Consider the following 19,865-nt stretch of genomic DNA (forward strand, 5'->3'; position numbering starts at 1 on the left):
AAATTGGTTAGTCTCTAAGGTGCCACAAGTCCTCCTGTTCTTTTTGCGAATACAGACTCACCCGGCTGCTACTCAGTGACCAACTGATAAAGCAGGCAAGTGTTGTGCAAGTTGATCAGGCTGTTTTGCCAGTGCGCCGTCCTCTTCCTGGTCAATAACCTTACTATGTCAGTAACAACGCCTCCATTGCACACCTGCTTTCTTACCTGCAGCACCTTCTAGTCTTGGGCCCCCTCTAGGGTTGCCAACTTTCTAATCGCACAAAACCGAACACCCTTGACTCCGCCCCTTACCCGAACCCCCCCCCACTCACTCCGTCGCTCACTCTCCCCCACCCCACTCACTTTCACTGGGCTGGAGTAGGGGTGCAGGAGGGGATGAGGGCTCTGGTTGGGGTGCAGGTTCTGAAGTGGAGCCAGAAATGAGGGGTTCCGGGTGTGGGCGGGGCACTAGGATGGGTCAGGGGGTTTGGGTGCAGGAGGGGGTGCGGGCTCTGGGGTGGGGCAGGGAATGAGGGATTTGGGGTGCAGGAGGTTGGGGCAGAGGGTTGGGGTGCGGGAGAGGATGCGGGGCTCCAGGAGGGAGTTTGGGTGTGGGAGGGGGCTCAGGGCTGGTGTTGGGGTGCAGGAGTGGGTGCAGGCTCCAGGAGTTTGCATGCATGAGAGGGCTCAGGGCTGAGTCAGGCGGTTGGGGTGCAGGGTGCGGACTCCGGGAGGGGGTTCCAACCTGGGGGTTGGGGTGCGGGAGGGGTGTGGGGTGTGGTCTTTAGCCTGACGGTGCTTACCTCAGACGGCTCCCGGTAGGTGGCACAGTAGGGCTAAGGCAGGCTCCCTTGCCTGGCCTGGCTCTGCACGGCTCCTGGAAGCAGCTGGCACATCTGGCCCAGCTCCTAGGCGCCAGAGCAGCCAAGCAACTCAGCGCCCACAGGCACTGTCCCCGCAGGTCCCATTGGCCGTGGCTCCTGGCGCTAGGGATGGGGGCAGCATGTGGACATGCCAGCTGCTTCCGGGGCACTGCACAGAGCCAGGGCAGGCAGGGAGCCTGCCTTAGCCCCGCTGCACCGCTGACAGGTCTTTTAACAGCCCGGTAAAACTGCATGCTTGGCAACTCTAGCTCCCTCCCAGCTCTGCCAGTGTCCCTCAGTCCTGGCCTGCCTCCCTGCTTCTTTTTATGGCCTATCTTGCTGATATTTTTTTCATTTGTATTTTTTCAGTCATGTCTTTCTGATGCCAGGTGCTAGGGTGAAAATCCTCAAAGGTATTTAGGTGACATCAATGGGAGTTAGGTGCCGAAATATCTTTGAGGCTCTTGGCCTAGGTTTCTACGGGGACATGTCCAGTGTATCGGGCAGCAGAGCCAGTGCTTCCGCTTCCATCCGGTGTGACATCAAACAGTTATAATCAAAGCAAGCTCACCAGGAAGCAGTCTCCTTTGTGTCCAGCCTGGAGGCCAGCCCAGACAGACAGGCGGACGAGTGGGTTCAGAACAGTCTTAATTTTAATTTATTTTCTTTAATTTTATAAAATACACCTTGTAAGATAAGTCTCTAAAAACGTGCTCCTTTTTATTAGTTAAAAAGTTGAAATTCTAGATCAGAAATGAAGGAAACACTTTCAGTTGATTAACTTTCATTTTTGTGGGTGTGTTTGAGTTCCAGGGGTAGGGGGGATGGTGGGAGAGGGGTTGGTTATTTGTTATGTTATTAAAACCATACAAAATAGAAGACTTCATTTTCCTGATCTTAACTGGTTTCTTCCCACCCCATTCTGCCCTACCCCATCTCATCCCACCCCCTCCCCAAACCTATGTGCACTGAGGAGTCTAACCAATCTATTTCACCATACATGGTGGCAAAGATGCACCAAGCTCCCTGCTTGGCAGAACTGCTAGCTGATTTTGTCCCTGCTGAAACCAGCGTTGGAATCGCTGCAATGAAGGATCTACTGTCTGCCACGGAAAGTAGTTTCTTCAATAAATAAACACCAAGCCAAATTTCTTCACCGAAAGTTAAACAAAAACAGAAGGGGAAAGGCTGGAACCAGGAGTATTCAGCAGACATGGACTTTTTACTCCCTGTCTGTGGCCACTGTGGTCGTGTGACTGCTGAGAACTTCTGGCAGTGGTCAGTCTACAATGGGGCGCAGCTTCTCGATCGGAACCTTGCCCTCTCTTAAGCATGTCGAAATAATACGATCCTTTCCCCATCCTAGTGTCTCCAATGAAAAGGGAAACATCGAAATCTCATTCCAAGTTTGGCTGCATACGCAAACATTGGCTCATAAACTTGCCCAGTGAGAAACACCTAAATGGAAGCTGGAGGGTTTGGATTTGTACAGAAATGGCCATATTTAAAGACTGTGCAAATCCAGTCATGCAGAATGCGCTGTGCCCCCCCTTAGTCATTTATTTAATTGCCTTCTGAATGGCTGGCCATGGTCAAAATGAGACACTGAATCTTTTAGGTTTTGGCCAGTTTCAGAATATACAGCCTGGCTCACGGGAAACCATTGAGAAAAAGGGAGGGCTGGGAGTGGGGAAAAGGTTAAATTTAGTACGAATCGGAAACAAATCAAGATCTTCAATTTACAGAACATTACAGAAGCAAATGTCACCCGAAGAGAAGAGCACCATTGTGAAGGTATGACAGAGTTCAATGTGCACAGCTGGTTACAAGAGGAAAGACGCGCAAAGACAGACAGTCCAAAGAGTTATCCCGTGTATGCAAAAGGGACCCCTCTGGGTTTACACTCTCAGGTCCCTGGTTAGAGAAGTCCTTCTAGTCCAAGCTGTTATCCATCTCTCCCCTACTGCTTAGGACCTGCAGTAGGGGACACAGGGAGTGGCTCCCGTTCAATGCTGAGACAATTCTAATTCTATTTCTGTTGAGGTGTAAGACCAAGAGTCCCCTTAGTCTACAGAGACACCAAGCTCCTTTATGCTTTAAGTAGGGTCGGCTGGGTTAAGGAATTGGGATTCTATGAGCATCGGGGTCTGTGCTCTCTCCCCATATTGGGAAGATCCTTGCTCTAAACCCCTTTTACCCAGGCTGCATCAGGCAGATTAAGGTAAATTCTCTTTCTTTACCATGGAGAAGTCCTCTTCTCTTCCATCTGCAGTATGAAGTTGGAAGCGAGTTCTGTGTCTTTTATAACAAGGAGAGTCTCTCGTGATGGAATCAAGGCCAGGCCACTTCCTCCTCTCTCTATGTAGCATGAAGCATATTTCTCACTCATAGTAGAGCAACCAACATTGATTCCTGCCTCCCAGAAGCAGAAAGGCTCGTTCCTATTTCTAGGAAATGTCAGGAAGTTGGAGTAAATCCCTCATCTGCTTTTCCTGTTTTTGGCCTGGCAGGAAATCCTCTTCGTTTAACTTTCCCTATTCCCAGCAAGACTTGCTGCGGAGCAACATAGCTACAGACGTACACCGAGAGAAAAGTGCATGAGGACGTATCCAATCATTGGGAGTCTCCCCATCCTTGTGACGCTCATCGTGATGGATACAATAGAGGAAGAAGAGGGGGAGTCAGCGGTGAAGATGGAGTTAAAGTAGGAGACCTGGTATTGGGTGGCTGCATTGTTAAAGCCTCATGGTTAGAGAAAAAAGGGCATTTTGGATATCCCGGCTCCCTCTGGCAGACTAGAACTTTGTGCCTCGGCCCATGAGTTTGAGGACGGCAAAGTTGTAAGTAGCGGCAATCATGTAAGTGAGCTGTGGTGTGGGAAAAAGAGCAAGTGAGAGACGGGAAGATTCAAACCAACATTCTGTGTGCAGCGAAGCAGGGCTGGGCCAGAACCCCAGATGGTGTAAATCCAAAGCCATCAATGAAGCCATTTTGATCTACACCAGCTGAGGATCTGGCCTACTCTGTCCATAAGCCCCAGCCCCTTTCAAACTGATTGGCCATCTCTCTCCAAGATGCCTGAGATGGCCTTCTGAACACCAGTCAGTCACTGTTCTCCAGGCTTTTTGGACGCCTTTTATTTAGTTGGACCTACAATAAGTTTACCAAGGCATAGTCAATTTTCAAGGAATGGTCAATTTTCCCAACAGTTTCAGCAGCCCATTCACCAGCAGTACTGGTGCAAAAACAATAGCATGGAATGTCTCTGATGAAGTGTAAGATATGTGAGGCATTCAGGGAACAGCTGCATACAATACAGCAGAGTGCTTGTTGCAGGGGGTTGGACTACATGGGCTGGATGGTCACCTCCAATCTTGTCATCTGCAATTCTATGACACTATCCACCTCTCCTTATGATCCCCACCTGCCAGCAGCAACTTCTCTTGCTACCTTCTTGGTTCTAAAAATCAGGGCTATGCTCCAATGAGCAAGGGGAAGAAATAATCAGGCACTCTGTGTTAAGTGAGTTTCTTGCCTACCAGCTGCCTTGCTTTAATGATCTCGCCTACTAACAGCACCTCTTAGAATGAGAAGAGAAGTTTTAGGTGGAGCATTGACTCACCAGTGAAACCAGTGTGGCTGCAGCACCAACAAATGCGGCAATAAACAGGTGGAAGGTCATTTGGAACTGCAAAGAAATAAAACAATGAGTCGTCATTTACAGATGTTTCCCAGACAGCAGAGATGAAGGGGGTTTCCACAAGGTGTCTGCAAACTAGCCTCTCTTCACAAAATTGGACTGGATCTCTGGTGCCAGTCAATGAGATGGCATCTACAGTCCCAGCAGCACTTGGCAGTGATGGGCATGAGGATCTGCTTTAGGCACATTCATATTCATCCAGCCTTGGCCCTTCTATACATTGCTCTACCTGTGGACTTTCACTGGTGTCCTGTGTAGATCGCCTAGCCCAGGGGAAAGCAGGGTGTTCTATCTCCATGCAATGAGGGAGGATACTCCAGTGGTTAGGGCACCAGCCTAGGACTTAGGAGACCTGGGCTCAAGTCCTTCTGCTACAGACTTCCTTTGCAACTTTGGGTAAATCACTTAATCTCTCTGTGCCTCGACTGTCATCTGTAAAATGGGGATAATGGGACTTCCCTACCTCACAGGGATACTGAAAGCTGCTCAGATATTACAGTGATAGAGGACAGATGTGTACCATAGACAGATGTGCTCTCTGTTGGCGTTTCCAACAATAGATCTCTGTCTTATACAACATGGCCACCTCCTAGTTAACTTTGGGCTCCTCAGTGCTGTCTCCTCAGTAATGCTGAGTCTCCTCAGTAATTCTGTTCACATTCAGTGTTTTAGGCTTTGCTACCCTGTTCATCCAAAACAACTCAGCTCTGACCTGGAAGGATTCATATTTTTGCTCACTTACAGAGAGATTGTCAACCAGCAGCACCTATGCTGCTGTATGGACATTAAACCAGGTTATGTCAACTCTTCTAATCTCACTGGAATGGATTCTGATCTCACTTGCACCACTGCAACACACTGACTTCAAAGGAGTTATGCTGGTGTGAGTGAAAGGAAAACAATGGCTTACCGATTCTGTGAGCACGCCCAGCTTGGAGCCTACTGCCTCTAAAATGAGAGGCACCATCCTGTGATTTTAATTTATCGTTTAGATTGTGATAGCACTCAAAATATGCCATGCGTTCTCCAAACACAATGGGGCCATGCTCCCTGCCGCAAAGACCAACCTAAATTCTCACCCAGCCCTCTATACATACCAATTCATAATGCAAACCCACAGCAATAGGGTCTGACTCCTGGCACCGAGAACTCCAACTTGGTTGAAGGTGCCAAAATTCTTTGCCTCTTCTGAGCCAGGTGCCTGCTCAGAAGGAATGGCTGGCATGGCCCCATGGTGCACTCACCTCAGGGGTCTTACAGATGGACAGAAGGTTTGAGCCGCACACCTTTCCTGGGAAAGCATTCCATGGAAGGACACCTACATGAGACACAAAAGTCATCCAGGATGAGCCAAGTGGAACTCCACAGGGCACCGGAAACCTGACTCAGTCTTCCCCATTGTGAGCCACGAATGTACGTAGAGGTTTCACTTAGTGGGAAAAGCAGGTCAGTTACTTAGACAGGAGAGTGGAAAGAAGGTCATTCTATTCTAATGGTACGCATACGCTGCAAACACGGGGTGTGACTGCAGCTTTAATCCAGCTGGCTCGGCTACTGGTGCAGAGAAGCAGCGGCAGGACGCACTTTAGCCTGGGCTGTACAAGCCCACCTGGGTACATACTCGGGTGTGTGGCCCAGGCTGAAGACCATGCTGCTGTGCCTCCGCTGCTACTGGTATCCGAGTTAGCTGTGTTCAAGCTAGCTTCTTGGGTGTGTCTACACAAGCTGCAGTCACACCCATGGTTGCAGTGTAAAGAGCCCCTCAGTGTTTGAGATACATCCAGCAGCAAGTGCCTCCAACCAAATATTGCTATATCCGCCCGTCTGTTCTATCCACCCAAAATTCTGTTCCATCACCCTTCCAAGACCCGGCTGATCCCACCCAGAGGTCTTGGCTCATAATTCCCTGCCGCATCATCGGCTTTTCTTCAAGAATGGCTAGAATGCAAAGCCAAATCTGGGGACTGCTGGAGTCAGTGGGAATCTTGCCACTGACTTCAATGGGACCCGGGTCTGTTCCTGTGTCTTTGCAAAAATGGTGCTTATTAGAGAGAGACGCAACCGAAGGCTCACCATACATCCTGGCATCAGCGCACAGCGTGCCTATGCTGGCAGAGGTCTTGGTGGGGAAGGCAATGGACTGGCATGTTGTCCAGGTATTGAAGTAAATGTAGACAGGCACAGCAGAGCAGGCAAACACCAGGAGCCAGACGATGGTCAGAGCATAGGTCACGCCCACAAACTGAAATGGTCAAGACAAGCAAGATGGCAGAAAAAGGGTTAATGTTCTGCCAGAGCCTTCAGACATGAGAGCATGAGACTGGAGATCTGCAAGCAGCCTGACATGAGATGCAATGCAAGGATCTCCACCAATCGGAAGGAAAGAGAGAGCACCTCCACAGACACAACAGGGCAGTTGTCTGTGCATGTGTCTGTACACATGTGTCAATATCGATATGCACACAGGCGCACACCTGTATATAGACACACACTCACAATTAAAAAAATATATTTAAGTGGGGCCAAATTTTCAAAGTCAGGCACACGCAACTGTGCACACGTTCTTGCACCTGGCTAATTCCTGTATGCCAATATCTAGTCAATGTGTGTGGATCGGGTATCTAGCTACACACCCGGCCAGGGCAGTATTTCACTTGCCACAGGCATGTGCCAATCCTTGATTTGCGCACACACACACTGGGGATCTGTGTGTGAAATTCACCAATGGGCATAAGTGGGCCTTGTGCAGCCTTCAGTTCAGGGGCAAACTGTACTCTGGGCATCAGCAGGGCATGTGCAAACCAGGGAGTGCAGTTGTATCCACCCAGTATTGAAAATCTGGCCCACGAGGTGCAAAATAAATGATCTTAAAAGGAAACCGCATCCGTTCTGCTCAATTCCCCAAGGCCAGGAGCACCCTTCACCGTTTCTGTAAGCTGGGAATTGCGGATGAAATTAACCTTTTAAATTAAAATTGGCATTGAGGCCTAGAAAGCTGCGTTGTGTCTACTAACGCATGGGACACGCTGTCAGATGGCCCAATCCTGAGAGGTGTTAAACCTAACCTCAACCCCAGTGTCTCAAGTCCCTTGTAGGATCGGGCTCATAGAGAACTGCTGGCACTTGCTGTAGTATTGGCTTAATGTTGGACGTTTAAACAAGAAACAATTTGTTTGAAGGTCAAGCAATAAAACTCGCCTTCTAACCGCTTTAGTGCTGCCTGATCTCCCTGCCTCCAGACACCTCCTGATGTTTCACTGTGGCCCTGTCACGTCCAGGACTGCCCTGTCATTGCACAGTGGCCAAGGTTTTGAAAAGTGGCTACTGATTTTCAGGCACTCAGTTTGAGACACTGCAGCAGGGCCTGGCTTTCAGAGGACAGGGGCTCAGCCCTTTCTGCAAAGCAGGGCCCTTTGAAGCTGAACAAGCCAAAACTTGTGACTCCCCCAAAGTCGCAAGCCATGAATCGGAGTCAGTAGCCGCAGTGGAGGCTACCGGTGGAGGCAGATTGCCGGAGTCACTGCTGCCTTTGAGCAGAGGAAGACTGCCAGCAGCAGGCCCAGAAATAATAAAAGACCCATTCCTTATTGGTCATTAAATAATATCTAAACACCCCACCCCACCAGACCACTGCACAAACACAATGCAGAATACATATGTTTGGGGGGAGGGAGCGTCTTTGGGTTATGTGCAGCACCCAGCACAATGGGACCCTGATCTGGGCCTACAGAAACTACTGCAATACAAATAATCATCACTGCTAACCCCTGGGGCTGAATCCTGTGGGATGACAGGCCCCCTGCAGCTGCCAGTGAAATCAACTGACATCAAACAAAATGCTTTTTGTTTAAACATTAAAATTAAAGTGCAACCTCCAGCAAATAGAAACAATGGAGGGGCATGAATAGAGGGGGAATAAGGGTGGGGAAGGGGTTAACAAATAAGAGGTCAGCAAAGGTGGCAGGAGGCGTAGCTGGGGTGGTGAGGAGTGCATCTGGCCATGGGGAGCCTCCAGTGGCGGGATGGCTGAGCCGGCGGGGTGCAATTTCCTTTTAGATGCCATCGAATCAGTGCAGCCGTTCCACCGGGTACGCGACTCCCGCCGGAGCCTGTCAGCCAGATGGAACAGGGCTGCAGTCTCATGCCCGTCAGTCACATCAACCTGCACAAGTATTCCAGTTCATGGGAATTAGTGCCAAACCCTGGTTAAGATCACCTTGTCGGGATGTCCTAGCCATTTTCCCAAACACTGACACACCCGCTCCAAAGAGTGAGCTTGATGGTGGCCTCTGGAACCCCTCCCCTTCTGGCCCCCTGTTACCGTAGCGCTGAGGCCCTTGCCGCAGATGGTGGTCTTGTAGTCGCCAAAGATCTGCCTGACGGCACCAGTGGTGTAGAAGCCCTCGGCCAGAAGGAGGGCTCCATAGAGGAAGAAGAAAGAAGCCGTTCCATAGATGACATACTGGAACGCGTGGATCCTGAAGGGGACACAGGGAAGAGACAGAGACAAAGAAAGGGAGGAAGAGAGAGAAAGATAACCTCTTTAACTCTCATTGCAGATCTCCCCCTTCAAACTCCCTGGGAGTGACAAGATGTACCACAGAGAGAATCTCTCCTGGGAGCCACCAGCAGCGAGTTCCCCTCCCAGGAAAGACAGAGCAAAGGATGGCCTAGATGAACAGCTCCCCAGGTCTTACCTAGAGCCTGAGAAGCAAGCTCTGGTCTCTGCTACTCCCCCTCCACTCCAGGATCAGGCTAAAGCAATCAGGGAAGCTACCTCAAATAGGAGAAAGGAGGGAATAGGCTAGGGAGGATGAGGAAGATCCCAAAGGAAATGACCAATGGAGCAGGCAAGAGGTAGGGAAAAGCATCTGCCTGAATGGCTTATGGGTGGCACAGCAGGGAAGGAGAAAAGGAGATACCTGGTCCCATGCCTGTGTATAAAGCCAGGCAGAGAGTGTGGTAAATCGAGGACAGCGAGACCTGCTCTGCCTGGCAAGTATGGCTACCCTGCGTTCTCCATACCTACCGAGAGCAGAGGATCCAACACTATATCCACCGTACCTAGCAAGGGTCAGATAGAAAACACGTGTGAAAAAAACAAGATGAAGAAGGGTCCCCTCCAGGCAGGGAGAACACTCAGCAGTCTCACCAAGCCTCTGCCATAGGCTGGACTGAAAGAACTCCCCTGAGTCAAAGCAAATCCGGCAGGCATGGACAGCCCCATGATCACGGGGTCTTAACAACAGCCCATGATGACTGGGAAACAGGGCTGAACTAACTGCATGCCCAGAGATTTGTGAAGGGGGCCAATTCTTCCCATTGGGATGAAGGAATCATCTGATCACCTGTGTAAGAAGCAAGCAGATCAATGACCCCATAGCAATGGATCATGGAGTCCATTTCCCAACCCAGCAGCATGGTGATACCAAGATAGCCATCTAACCCGTAACAGGCCTGGGCTGGTTCAGAGCTGGGTGTGAAGGTGGCCAACAGGTGATGGCATGTAATTTCCCAGAAGTTTTAAGAGTTTCTGGCCTACATTTTCAAAAGCGACTGGTGATGTCAGGTGCCCTGATTTTTGGGTGCCCAGAGTAAGAATCCTGAAGGGGTCCTGATTTTCAGACAGTGCTGAGCACCATCCCTCTGAAAACGAGGCCACTTCAAGGTGTCTCAAGTTAAGCACCCAAACGAGTCCCCTTTGAATCTGTTTTCCAGAATGTGGACTCACTGCACTGGCAGCCCTGCAGCCTAGCAGTTAGGGCTCTGCACAACCCTGTGGGAAAACCAGCTTCCGATCCTGGCCCCAATCTCATTCTCGCTGGGATGGCAGGGACTGCATTACTTTAGTAGCCAAGGGGGAGGCAGCATCTCTCACAGCTCCACACTAGCCCCTCTGAGTGACTGCGGAGCGGTGCTGAGCTCTGATGGGAGTCCTGTGCAGGCCTCCAAAGCCAGGGGAGTGAGGGCTGGGAAGCGGGGCCTGGAAAGGGGCATCAGCGTCTAAAGCATGAGAAGGCGAATACTTACACATCGATAAGATACTCATAATCCTGGTAGTTTTTGGAGAAGTAGGTCTCAATTAGCCGCTCGGTGCCAGTGAGTGCCTCGTGCCCACAGCCACAAAACAGTGCTACCCCAAAGAAACACAACCCCGTGGCAACCAGCGAAGCAAAGGGTGCCCCTATCAGACATCTTGCGCAGCACTCTAGCCAACCTAGGGAAGAAGAGAGAAATCATCTAGATCACAGAGCCCTGTCATCACCCCAAAGGGACGGCGCGCTGTCAGGTAGGTTAGATGTGCCCCTCCCCCCCGTCCCATGAAAAGTTTATTAATAAAAGGTTGGAAGCAAGGGAGGCTTAAATAACCTACTAGGAATAAAATGGTTTTCACAGTGTTAAGAGAAGTGCAAACATCCGTCTGCAGGGCTGGAGAGCCAAACTCAGAGGCATTGATACTGCAGTTGTGGGTGAATCATAGAATCATAGAATATCAGGGTTGGAAGGGACCTCAGGAGGTCATCTAGTCCAACCCCCTGCTCAAAGCAGGACCAATCCCCAACTAAATCATCCCAGCCAGGGCTTTGTCAAGCCTGACCTTAGAAACTTCTAAGGAAGGAGATTCCACCACCTCCCTAGGTAACGCATTCCAGTATTTCACCACCCTCCTAGTGAAAAAGTTTTTCCTAATATCCAACCTAAATCTCCCCCACTGCAACTTGAGACCATTACTCCTTGTCCTGTCATCCGCTACCACTGAGAATAGTCTAGATCCATCCTCTTTGGAACCACCTTTCAGGTAGTTGAAAGCAGCTATCAAATCCCCCCTCATTCCTCTCTTCTGAGAACACCAGATATGAGAAGCTGAGATCTAAACTCTCTTAAGTTTTAGTCCTGGGGCTCCCCTCCCTAATATCTGAGCCACTCCCAGGTTAATTAGATTGGATATGGTGTCCCCTTTGGCCCTCCTCTGTGTAAGAATGAAAGCATTGCCCTAAGGCACAGGAACCAAGAAGTGAAATTGGCTAGCTGCTAGCAACACAGGTGAAACTGACCAGTCTCCATTTGGGGCACAAGCTGAGTGAAATGCAAAATGTAAACAAGCCTGTCACAGGGAGAGAGACAAAAGGGATGTTACAAGGGCTTCCCATATGAATAATCTGAGCTGTTGTGATGGTCGCAAATGAGAACTTTTTTAATGTTTTTTTGATTTTTATCTTGGCATTGAAGATGGAAGGTGATATTTATGCACTTCATTCTTACTTAATCCTTGAAATAGCCCTTACAGTCCCTTCTAGCCCTATGGTTCTATAAGCCTCATGCTGGCTCTTCACACTGGGGTGGATTTCAGCTGCAGGGGATGATTCCACCGCCAGCGCTGACATCTGCCGACGGGCAAGCAAAGAAATCATAAATAAAATGCAGCGCCCTCATCCCCTGTACAGACACAAGCCCTGTGCTTATCATACAACACTCCCACTGGCCTAGAGGCAAAGAGAGAAAGAATCCATTTGATACAACTAGTATCCTGGCTCAAATCCTCAAAGACACTCACTGCCAGCTAAGCCAATGGGAGTTAGGTGCCTAAATGCCTTTGAGGATCTGGCATCCTGTCCTTCTTACACTTTGAGTCACCCAATCAGAATATTATGCAGAAGACCATGACACTCAGTATCCTTCTTCTGGATGTCAGCAAGTCCTCAAGCCCACACCATCACTCAGCAGGAAGTCTGAATAAAACTGAAGCTGCTAACTTATACAGACAACCATGTGTCCAGAGCTGAGCCTCTTTACATTTACCTGCACCTCAGTGCTGATGTTGTAGGTGTAATCCCAGAGAACACCTGCTCTGCAGTGGTGCATTTATATAGCTAGTGTGCTGGAGGGCTAGACTGAGGGCCTGGTTTTCAGAAGTGCCACATACCTGCAGCTCCCACTGGTTTCAGCTGGAGCTGCAGGTACTAAGTTCTTCCGAAAATCAGGCCCTTAATCTGCAGGAACTTGCTCAGGTACAAGACAGAGGTCTGGGTCTGAATTCTCAAACGTGCAAAATTCAGGCATGTGCAGACTGAGGTTTTGTTTTGACCCATCACACAGATAAAGGCCACCTACGCATTCAGTTCTGACGCTGGACCCAGTCTGGATTCGGAACCTGTGCAGAGGGGGAGGTGTTTGACTCTGGAGTTCCAGTTCAAGCCTATCTCTAATACTTAAAAACAACCAAGAAACCCAAGACAAACTCAAACCAAAGCTGAAACAAGCTGCTTCCTGGAAAAAATCACACTCGCCTCAGAGCAGCAGCTTCCTTCCCTCTTTCTCTGCTGTCTCTTCCTTTCTGTGAGAGCCCCTCCCTGTGGACATGGCCAGAGCACTGGGTAATTGCAGACAATTTGCATATCTCCTGCCTGCTCCTGTTGCAGCTGGGAGTCGTGGCTGTACTGGTCTCGTTCTAAACACACACAAGACTGATGGATTTTAATAAAAAAGAGGATTCGTCCAGATGATACCCACTGCTCTCTGCCGCCTCCCTTCCATGAATGTGCAGCAGGGAATTTTCCAACACCCACTTCCCTCCCTAATCTGCCCCACAGTGTTTTTCTCTTCCCTCTGAAGAATGGGCCCATAAGATATCCACAGGGTCACTAGCGGCGATGTTCTCCCCTCCCCTCAAGTGCAAGGTTACAGCCTGTACTGATCCCTTCATGGCACTGAGAACAATGGGGCCTTGTTCTTCCCTTGCCAGCTTGTGTGTGCTCCTCAGTATTCGCCATGCTCGGGGGCAGAGCAGGACCAGGGGAAGCAAACAGGGAACAATGGGCGGACTATTCAGTTACCAGAGGTTTGGAACCAGCACCTCGGTCAGCAGTATGTGCTGGTGGCTGCTGCGGGGTCTGTACGGCTGTGTCCATGGGAGCAGCAGGCTGGGATCAGGCAGGCCTCCTTGGCATGTGTGACTCAAGGCAGACAGGTGATCCTGCAGCAGGTCTGGATCAGTGCACGAGATGGAAGTGGATTCCATCAGACAGTGTGATCTTCCCATGGATGTCACTCTCCAGGAATGTGCTCCCACACCCCAGCCAAGCAGCCTGAGCTCCTATTTTGGCATCCTCTCCATTGGCTACCGCAAGGGACTGGGAGCCAATCCAAGATGAACGACTGACCTTGGGCCTGATTCTGCATTCACCGATGTAAACCAGGAGTAGCCGAGGGAGTTGCACTGCTGTGAGATCAGAAGGAGGCCCTGTGTGTGTGAGACAGGGCAACCTGCAGCAAGTAGCTTAACTTCCTACATTGTATCTAAGTGGCTTAGGACAGTGACCCATCCTGGAAATTGGGAGGGTAACGAGACAAGCAGGCCACTGTCTAATCTAGACGATAGCTAGCTAATAGCCAGTAATATCTATCATTAAGCAAAGACACTTTCAGCCCATCCATTGCTGCCCAGGAGCCTCTGCTGAGCTCCTCAGCAGTGAGCACTCAATACCTATTTCCTGACACAGAAAGGTTAGGCTCGTCAAAGGGGACGAAAGGAGTTAGGCACCCAATGCCTATTGATTCTGAATGGGATTTGCGTACCTAATCTCTGCCAATCTTTGACAATCCCAGCCTAAACACTTGGGTAAATCTGGTAGTTTTGGACAAAAACGGAAGGAATTTAGGCTGGAAAAATCCAGATGGACTTCTTTAAAGCATTAGGTTGTGGGATAGATTCCTATGGGAGGTGGTGGAAGCCCCATCACCTGGGATGGTCAGACCCAGACTGGAGCAAACACTAGAAAATGGGGTGTAAGGAACAAGCCTGAACTGGCCCAGGAGATGAACTGGATGCATGGTGCTCCTCCACCTCCAGCGCCAAGGATTTGCTATGAAATGATCTTCAGAGAGCTCCTTGCACCCAGAGCCACATGCTTTGCACTGTGAGAGGCAGTCACCTTTGAGGAGACATGGCCCACGGAAGACCAGTTGCGGGAAATTCAGAAAGCTACGACAGCCCCCAATTCAGTGAAGCCTCCCTATTCGAGAAGGGCACTTAAGCAAGTTGCTTTAACCTTAAGCGTGTGCTTAAATCCCGTTGAAGCAGATGAGATTCAGACACATGCTTAATGCTAAGCATGTGCTTTCCTGAATCAGGGCTTTAACGCTTAGCACTGTAGCTGCAGCAGTGAAAAAAGTAGTCCTTCTTCCTTCCACATTTGGCATGTGAATTGAGTGCTGGCTGGCCAGCCCAGGAGCCTGAAATCATCTCACCTGCTGGCTAGCCACAAAACACAGACAGGCTTCCCCTGCTCTATCCCACCGCCCATTAATGGAGGGGCCCTCCTCCGGAAGGTGAGAGGAGGTGGGTCTCCCTGGCTCAGCCAGTCCTTAGTCTATTGGCAGAGTTTGCCCATGGGGGTGCTGACTGCAGGGGTAGCTTTTGGAATATGGGCCCCGGGAAATGGGCCGACGTGGTTTTAATCTCCAATGAAAGGTGCCATCTAGGGAAGATGCTTTGGAGATGGTTGAATGTCCCAATCTAGGAGGTTTTTGCAAGAATAGGTTTTGGTTTGTTTCAGCCAGAGGCGGCAAGCGAAGGGACCAAGGCATTGCGCATGTGCCAAGGACTGTAGGTTGTGTCCACACCTCACAGCTATGGATGTGCTTGTTCTTGGGGCCCTCTTGTACTGGGGTCCATCTCACCAGAGCCCAACCTGCCCCAGTGCTGCCTGGAGCTCTCCTCACCCCTCTCTGGCCTGGGAGCACAGGGGCTCTGGGAAGCAGTGGTGTGTCACATGCTGCAGGAATCTGGGACACAACTGAAGGGAGGCGGGGAAGGCTTCTTGTGAAGGGGGTAAGAGAAAGAGCCCCTTGTATCAGCACAATTCCCGGCCTTGTACCTCAGCCCAGCTGACAAATGGGGCAGAACAATAAGGGGAAAACAATAGGATGAGCCATTGAACTAGAAGCCCTGTCTCTCCAAGTCACAGACCCTCCCATCCTCGGCAGTGCAACACCCCCAGCCTCTGCCACCCTCTGCCCCCCCGAGAGGTCCCCCCATACAGTGCTCCCATTGATGGGGCTGATGAGCGCTGAAAGGGCCAGTGTGCTAGCCCAGCCCTGACTGGTACAGGGGTGGGCGAGGAGGGGGTGCAGAGCAGTGAGGTAACTGCATATTGCCAGGAGGTGCCAGAGACAAACAAGGGCCTCAGAGCCCCATAGATTCCCAGTTGGGACAAAGCTTCTTCTGTGAGGCCCCCATGCAGCCACTCTAACAAACTCCAGTGGAGAACCGGTTTTGGGATTGAGGGAATGTGGCTTCCCGTGGGCAGCCCTTCACCAGCTGGGGAGAGACCCCAGGGTCTGCCCAGGACCAGCCAAAGCTCCTGGGCCCTGGCTAATGTTCAAAAGGTAGAAAACCATCCCGGGTGGTCTCCTCCGAGCAGCACAAGCCTGCAAGACTACCCGGGTTAAGATACCTTACGATTATTCCTATTGAGGTAGCATCTAGGAGCCCTTGTCATGGACTGGGACCATGGTGCTAAATGCAGCCCCATCTCCCCTTAGCACAGACCTCCAGAGCAACAGATGTGGCAGAGGCAAAAGCAGGTTCTTTTATCAGAGACCAGCCAATGCCTAGGGGCAGATGCCCCCCACCCTCCCCAGATTACCCCCAGGCAGCCTGCAGGACCTCACATCCAGCTTCCCTTGGCAGACTGCAGAAGTCTCTGCCAGCTCTCCAGAGGCAAGCTACTAGTCTCCCATGGGGCCCCATCTCTATCACTCCAAGTGGACCAGGGACCCTGGCCCTCCTCCCCAGAGGCAGACACAGGGCCTCGTGCACTCTGGGAAGGGCAGTGAGAACGCAGAAGTGGGCTGTCCTCTCCCTGCAGCCTCTGCCTGTGCTGGAAACTCAAGTCAGTCTGTGGTCATGCCCTGGCTGCAGCTCGGACAGGGCAGAAAGTGAGCGCTACTAGAGTGCCGTTCTGGTCAGGAAAGTGACTCAGTAACAGGGCATCAGCAATTTCCCAGGTTCCCCCCACCCATTCCACAGCCCCCGGCTCCTCTTCCAAGCCAAAGGCTGGTATTTCTGACACAGTTCTGCACCTGGCTGGAGTCTGAAAACCAGGGGGCTGGCTTCAAGGGCTCGGTCCAGCAATGAATATGGCCCCAGCCTGTGTTTTCTTGCTGTTGCTGACATCATGGCCACAAATAAAGCCCTTGTCCCTGGCATTTAACAGCCAGTTCTGATAATGATGCAGAGCCAGTGAACAGCAGCGCTCACATGATTGCACCAGCAAACTCAGCCGAACAGACTCAAAGCCCCACAGGGAGCTGGTTTGGGGAGCAGGAAGGTGCCATTTTACAGTGTCGCTTTTCTGATCACACAAGCAGCCTCCTTCATTCCTCACGAGCCTTGCTGATGGGTCTGTTCTAGGCCTCTGGCCTTGGTGTGACTGCACCTGCCTTTGGCCCCCACCCCCTCTCCTCAGCTCCACCCCATTCCTGCTGTGGTGTCCAAAGCCCCAAGACCTGAGCAAAGAGTTGCCAGGTTATCCCCAGAACGAAGCATCTTGTCTGGTTGCCAAGGACATGGCCACTGGCCTCAGACCCAGAAGAGAGCTTTGGCCTTCCTGATACAAAGCTTCAACTGTTCGACGGAGGAAGTTAACCATATTGCACCAAAAAGCAGCAGCCGTTCTTAAACCATCAAATTAATGCTGGAAAGGTTGAGTGTGAAAATGAGAATTCCTGCCTCAACTCCCCCCTGTGGTTTCCATCAAATACCATAATCTTCACTTCCTGCCCTACGAGTTGCTGCGACTGTTAAAATAGCTGCCATGTTTCTCCCCAGAGATGGCTGAATTTAAGTGTGGGGGGTGGGGGTATAAAGTGATCATCTGCCTAGCTATCAGAGTGTAAAGCACTCTGGGATCCTTATAAACCTGTCACAATAGCACTGCCTAATTAGATAGCACATTTCTTCTGAGGACCTCAAAGGACTTTCCTGACTTTGAATTAATTCCCAGAACAGCCCTGTGAGGCAGGTAATTGGCACTAGGTTGTTTGCCCAAGGTCACACAACACCTGAGTGGCAAAGCTGGGACTGAAATCCTGGATTCCTGGTCCCTTGCATTAATCATCCTACCATGCCACCCCCCTAAAGATCCGACGTTTGATCACTGTGGGGTTGTCTACACTACAATGTATAGGGGTGTGACTGCAGCTCATGTAGACATATCTGAGATAGCTTTAATGTAGCTCGCTTGGGTATTGGAGCAGTGAAGCTGCAAGTAATTAGGCAGGGTCCCGGGCAGGCTTGTACAGCCCACGCTGAAGCCCATGCTGCTGCAGCTTCAAGCAGTGTAGACGTACCCTATATTCCCTATCTGTAACCTGATGTTTGATCTCTCTCTGGTGTTCTCCAGCCTCCCTGTTCAGAAGCTCCTGTATGCAGGGAGTCCAATTCCAAGCTGAAGGGCTGGTCAGCTGGATATGTCTCCACCTGGCCCCAGTGTCCTGGCAGCAGGAATCTTCTTTCATCCCCATCCCTGTCATCTGTCCCCCTTCACAAGAGACCTCTCTCGACTGACACTCCATTTCCTTCCATCCTCCACATGCCCTCTGCCCCTCCACCTTGCTTGCAGGGAGTTTTAAACTGAAAGCAGATCTGGGAGCAGAGCAATGGATGCCAGTGCCACAGCTCCTCCCATGGAGCTGGCTGACCTGGGAGCAAAGCATCATGAGAACCCAGGAAGTTGGAGGCCCACATCATTGCAGAACCAGCCCCCAGGAAGGACGGCAGGAATCAAAGCAGGGGTTCTCATGGAGCCCTTCCCAGTGGTGCTCAGAATGAAATAGAGAGAGGGGAGTCAGCTATGTAGGAATGGGGGGGCTGGCCGTGGAGACGATCCGGGAAAGGCTGTGTGTCGTACCAGGTGGTGGAAGCATGGAAATGTTGATGACCCACTGGTCACTTCTCAAGTACAATGTGGATTTTGAGAGAGAACTGAAAACTACATTAAAATCAGCAGGAACCTCTGGATCAGATGACTTCAAATTAGCCCCACATATGCTCCCCTGGCCCCGGAATTGACATTCTGGTTTTCAAGCCGATCTGACTATGGCTATGGATTTTAGAGAAGGATGCATAATTTAGCTTTAAACAGAAACCCAGTTGCGACTGTTGCTATGGAGCAGCTATCACTATCCCATAACAGCACCAGCAAACTTTCTTTTCCAAGCTACAGAGTGGCAGCCGTGTTAGTCTGTATCCGTAAAAAGAAAAGGAGGACTTGTGGCACCTTACAAATGTATTAGTCTCTAAGGTGCCACAAGTACTCCTTTTCTTTTTCCAAGCTAGGACGTTTAGCTTGGAGGCGTATCCCACCCAAGGCAGGCTCCTCTCTGACCCACAGCCCCTTTCTCGTGACTCCAGTGTCAGGTCACCAATCTGCACCTGCAACAGTTCAGTAACAAAACTTGCTAACTTGGAAACTGGAGGGCATCAAGGCTCCATGCTGCTGGCAGGAGGGCACACAACTTAGTCAGTTACAACTTGGCACCTCCTTGCTGGAACTCCCCAGGCACTTGGAACAAGCTGATCAAAGGCCCTTAAAGTCTCACCATCCTGCTAGGAAGGAAAGTTTAGTGCAAACACAATAACACAGAATTGGTCTCTCCCCCATCCTTGAAATCTTGGATTTTAAAGAAACTCCTTTTGTATTAGCTGGAAATTTTGGAAAGTTCTGTCTCATACTCACCCATTGCCTCTGGACTCAATCAAATCCCTTGTCACCTCGTTTTCCTTTGTGCCTCGCTTTGTTCAGCTGGAACAATCCTTGCCGCTGCTTTACTTTTTCTCTCTGAATATCTCTGGCCTCTTCTCCAGCAAAGAAAAGGACTTTCTGATTGACAGCCAGCCCCCTTAAAGAGACAGGCCACCCTTTTCTCCTCCTCCCATTCTCCCTCCCCCTCACCAGAGCTACTCCCTCATCTTGGGGGTAGCTCCGTCGTACCCTACTGTCTTTGGCTGCCAACTTCTCTCTGCCACAGATTCGTTTGTTTCCCTGTTGTCAGAAAGCAGGCGCTCCAGCCGCTTCGTGTGGGCAGATCAGGCAGTTCTGCAGCAAATTCAGTCCTTTTTGGAAACTCTTCAACTAAATCCAAGAGATGGTAGTAGAATCTGAAGGGATTAGAACATTTGATTTGTATTGACCTTGCTTGGGCCTTACCAGGGGCACCTATACACAGTGTTCACCTGTGCAATTGCTACATATAGGAACATAATTACTGTGACAGACCACAGATGGCTGAGCTGTCCTGGCCATCACAAATCCCCAC

General features: G+C 50.5%; 1 protein-coding gene across 2 annotated transcripts; it reads right to left on the reverse strand.

The window, feature by feature from the left end:
* Positions 1-1,543: 1,543 nt before the first annotated feature.
* On the reverse strand, positions 1,544-19,442 carry PLP1 (proteolipid protein 1). 2 transcript variants are annotated; one of them, XM_048864231.2, is made up of 7 exons: positions 19,286-19,442; positions 10,575-10,761; positions 8,866-9,022; positions 6,618-6,786; positions 5,789-5,862; positions 4,467-4,532; positions 1,544-3,711 (listed from the first exon to the last, which is right to left on the reverse strand). In XM_048864231.2, exons 1-7 carry the CDS (start codon positions 19,287-19,289, stop codon positions 3,640-3,642), a joined length of 729 nt encoding a protein of 242 aa, XP_048720188.1. In that variant the 5' UTR covers positions 19,290-19,442; the 3' UTR covers positions 1,544-3,639. The 2 variants fall into 2 exon arrangements, with proteins under 2 accessions (XP_048720188.1, XP_048720187.1); XM_048864230.2 differs by having other exon boundaries at positions 8,761-9,022.
* Positions 19,443-19,865: the final 423 nt, after the last annotated feature.

This window comes from Caretta caretta, chromosome 9 (genome assembly GCF_965140235.1).
Source record: "Caretta caretta isolate rCarCar2 chromosome 9, rCarCar1.hap1, whole genome shotgun sequence".
Classification (NCBI taxonomy): domain Eukaryota; kingdom Metazoa; phylum Chordata; order Testudines; family Cheloniidae; genus Caretta; species Caretta caretta.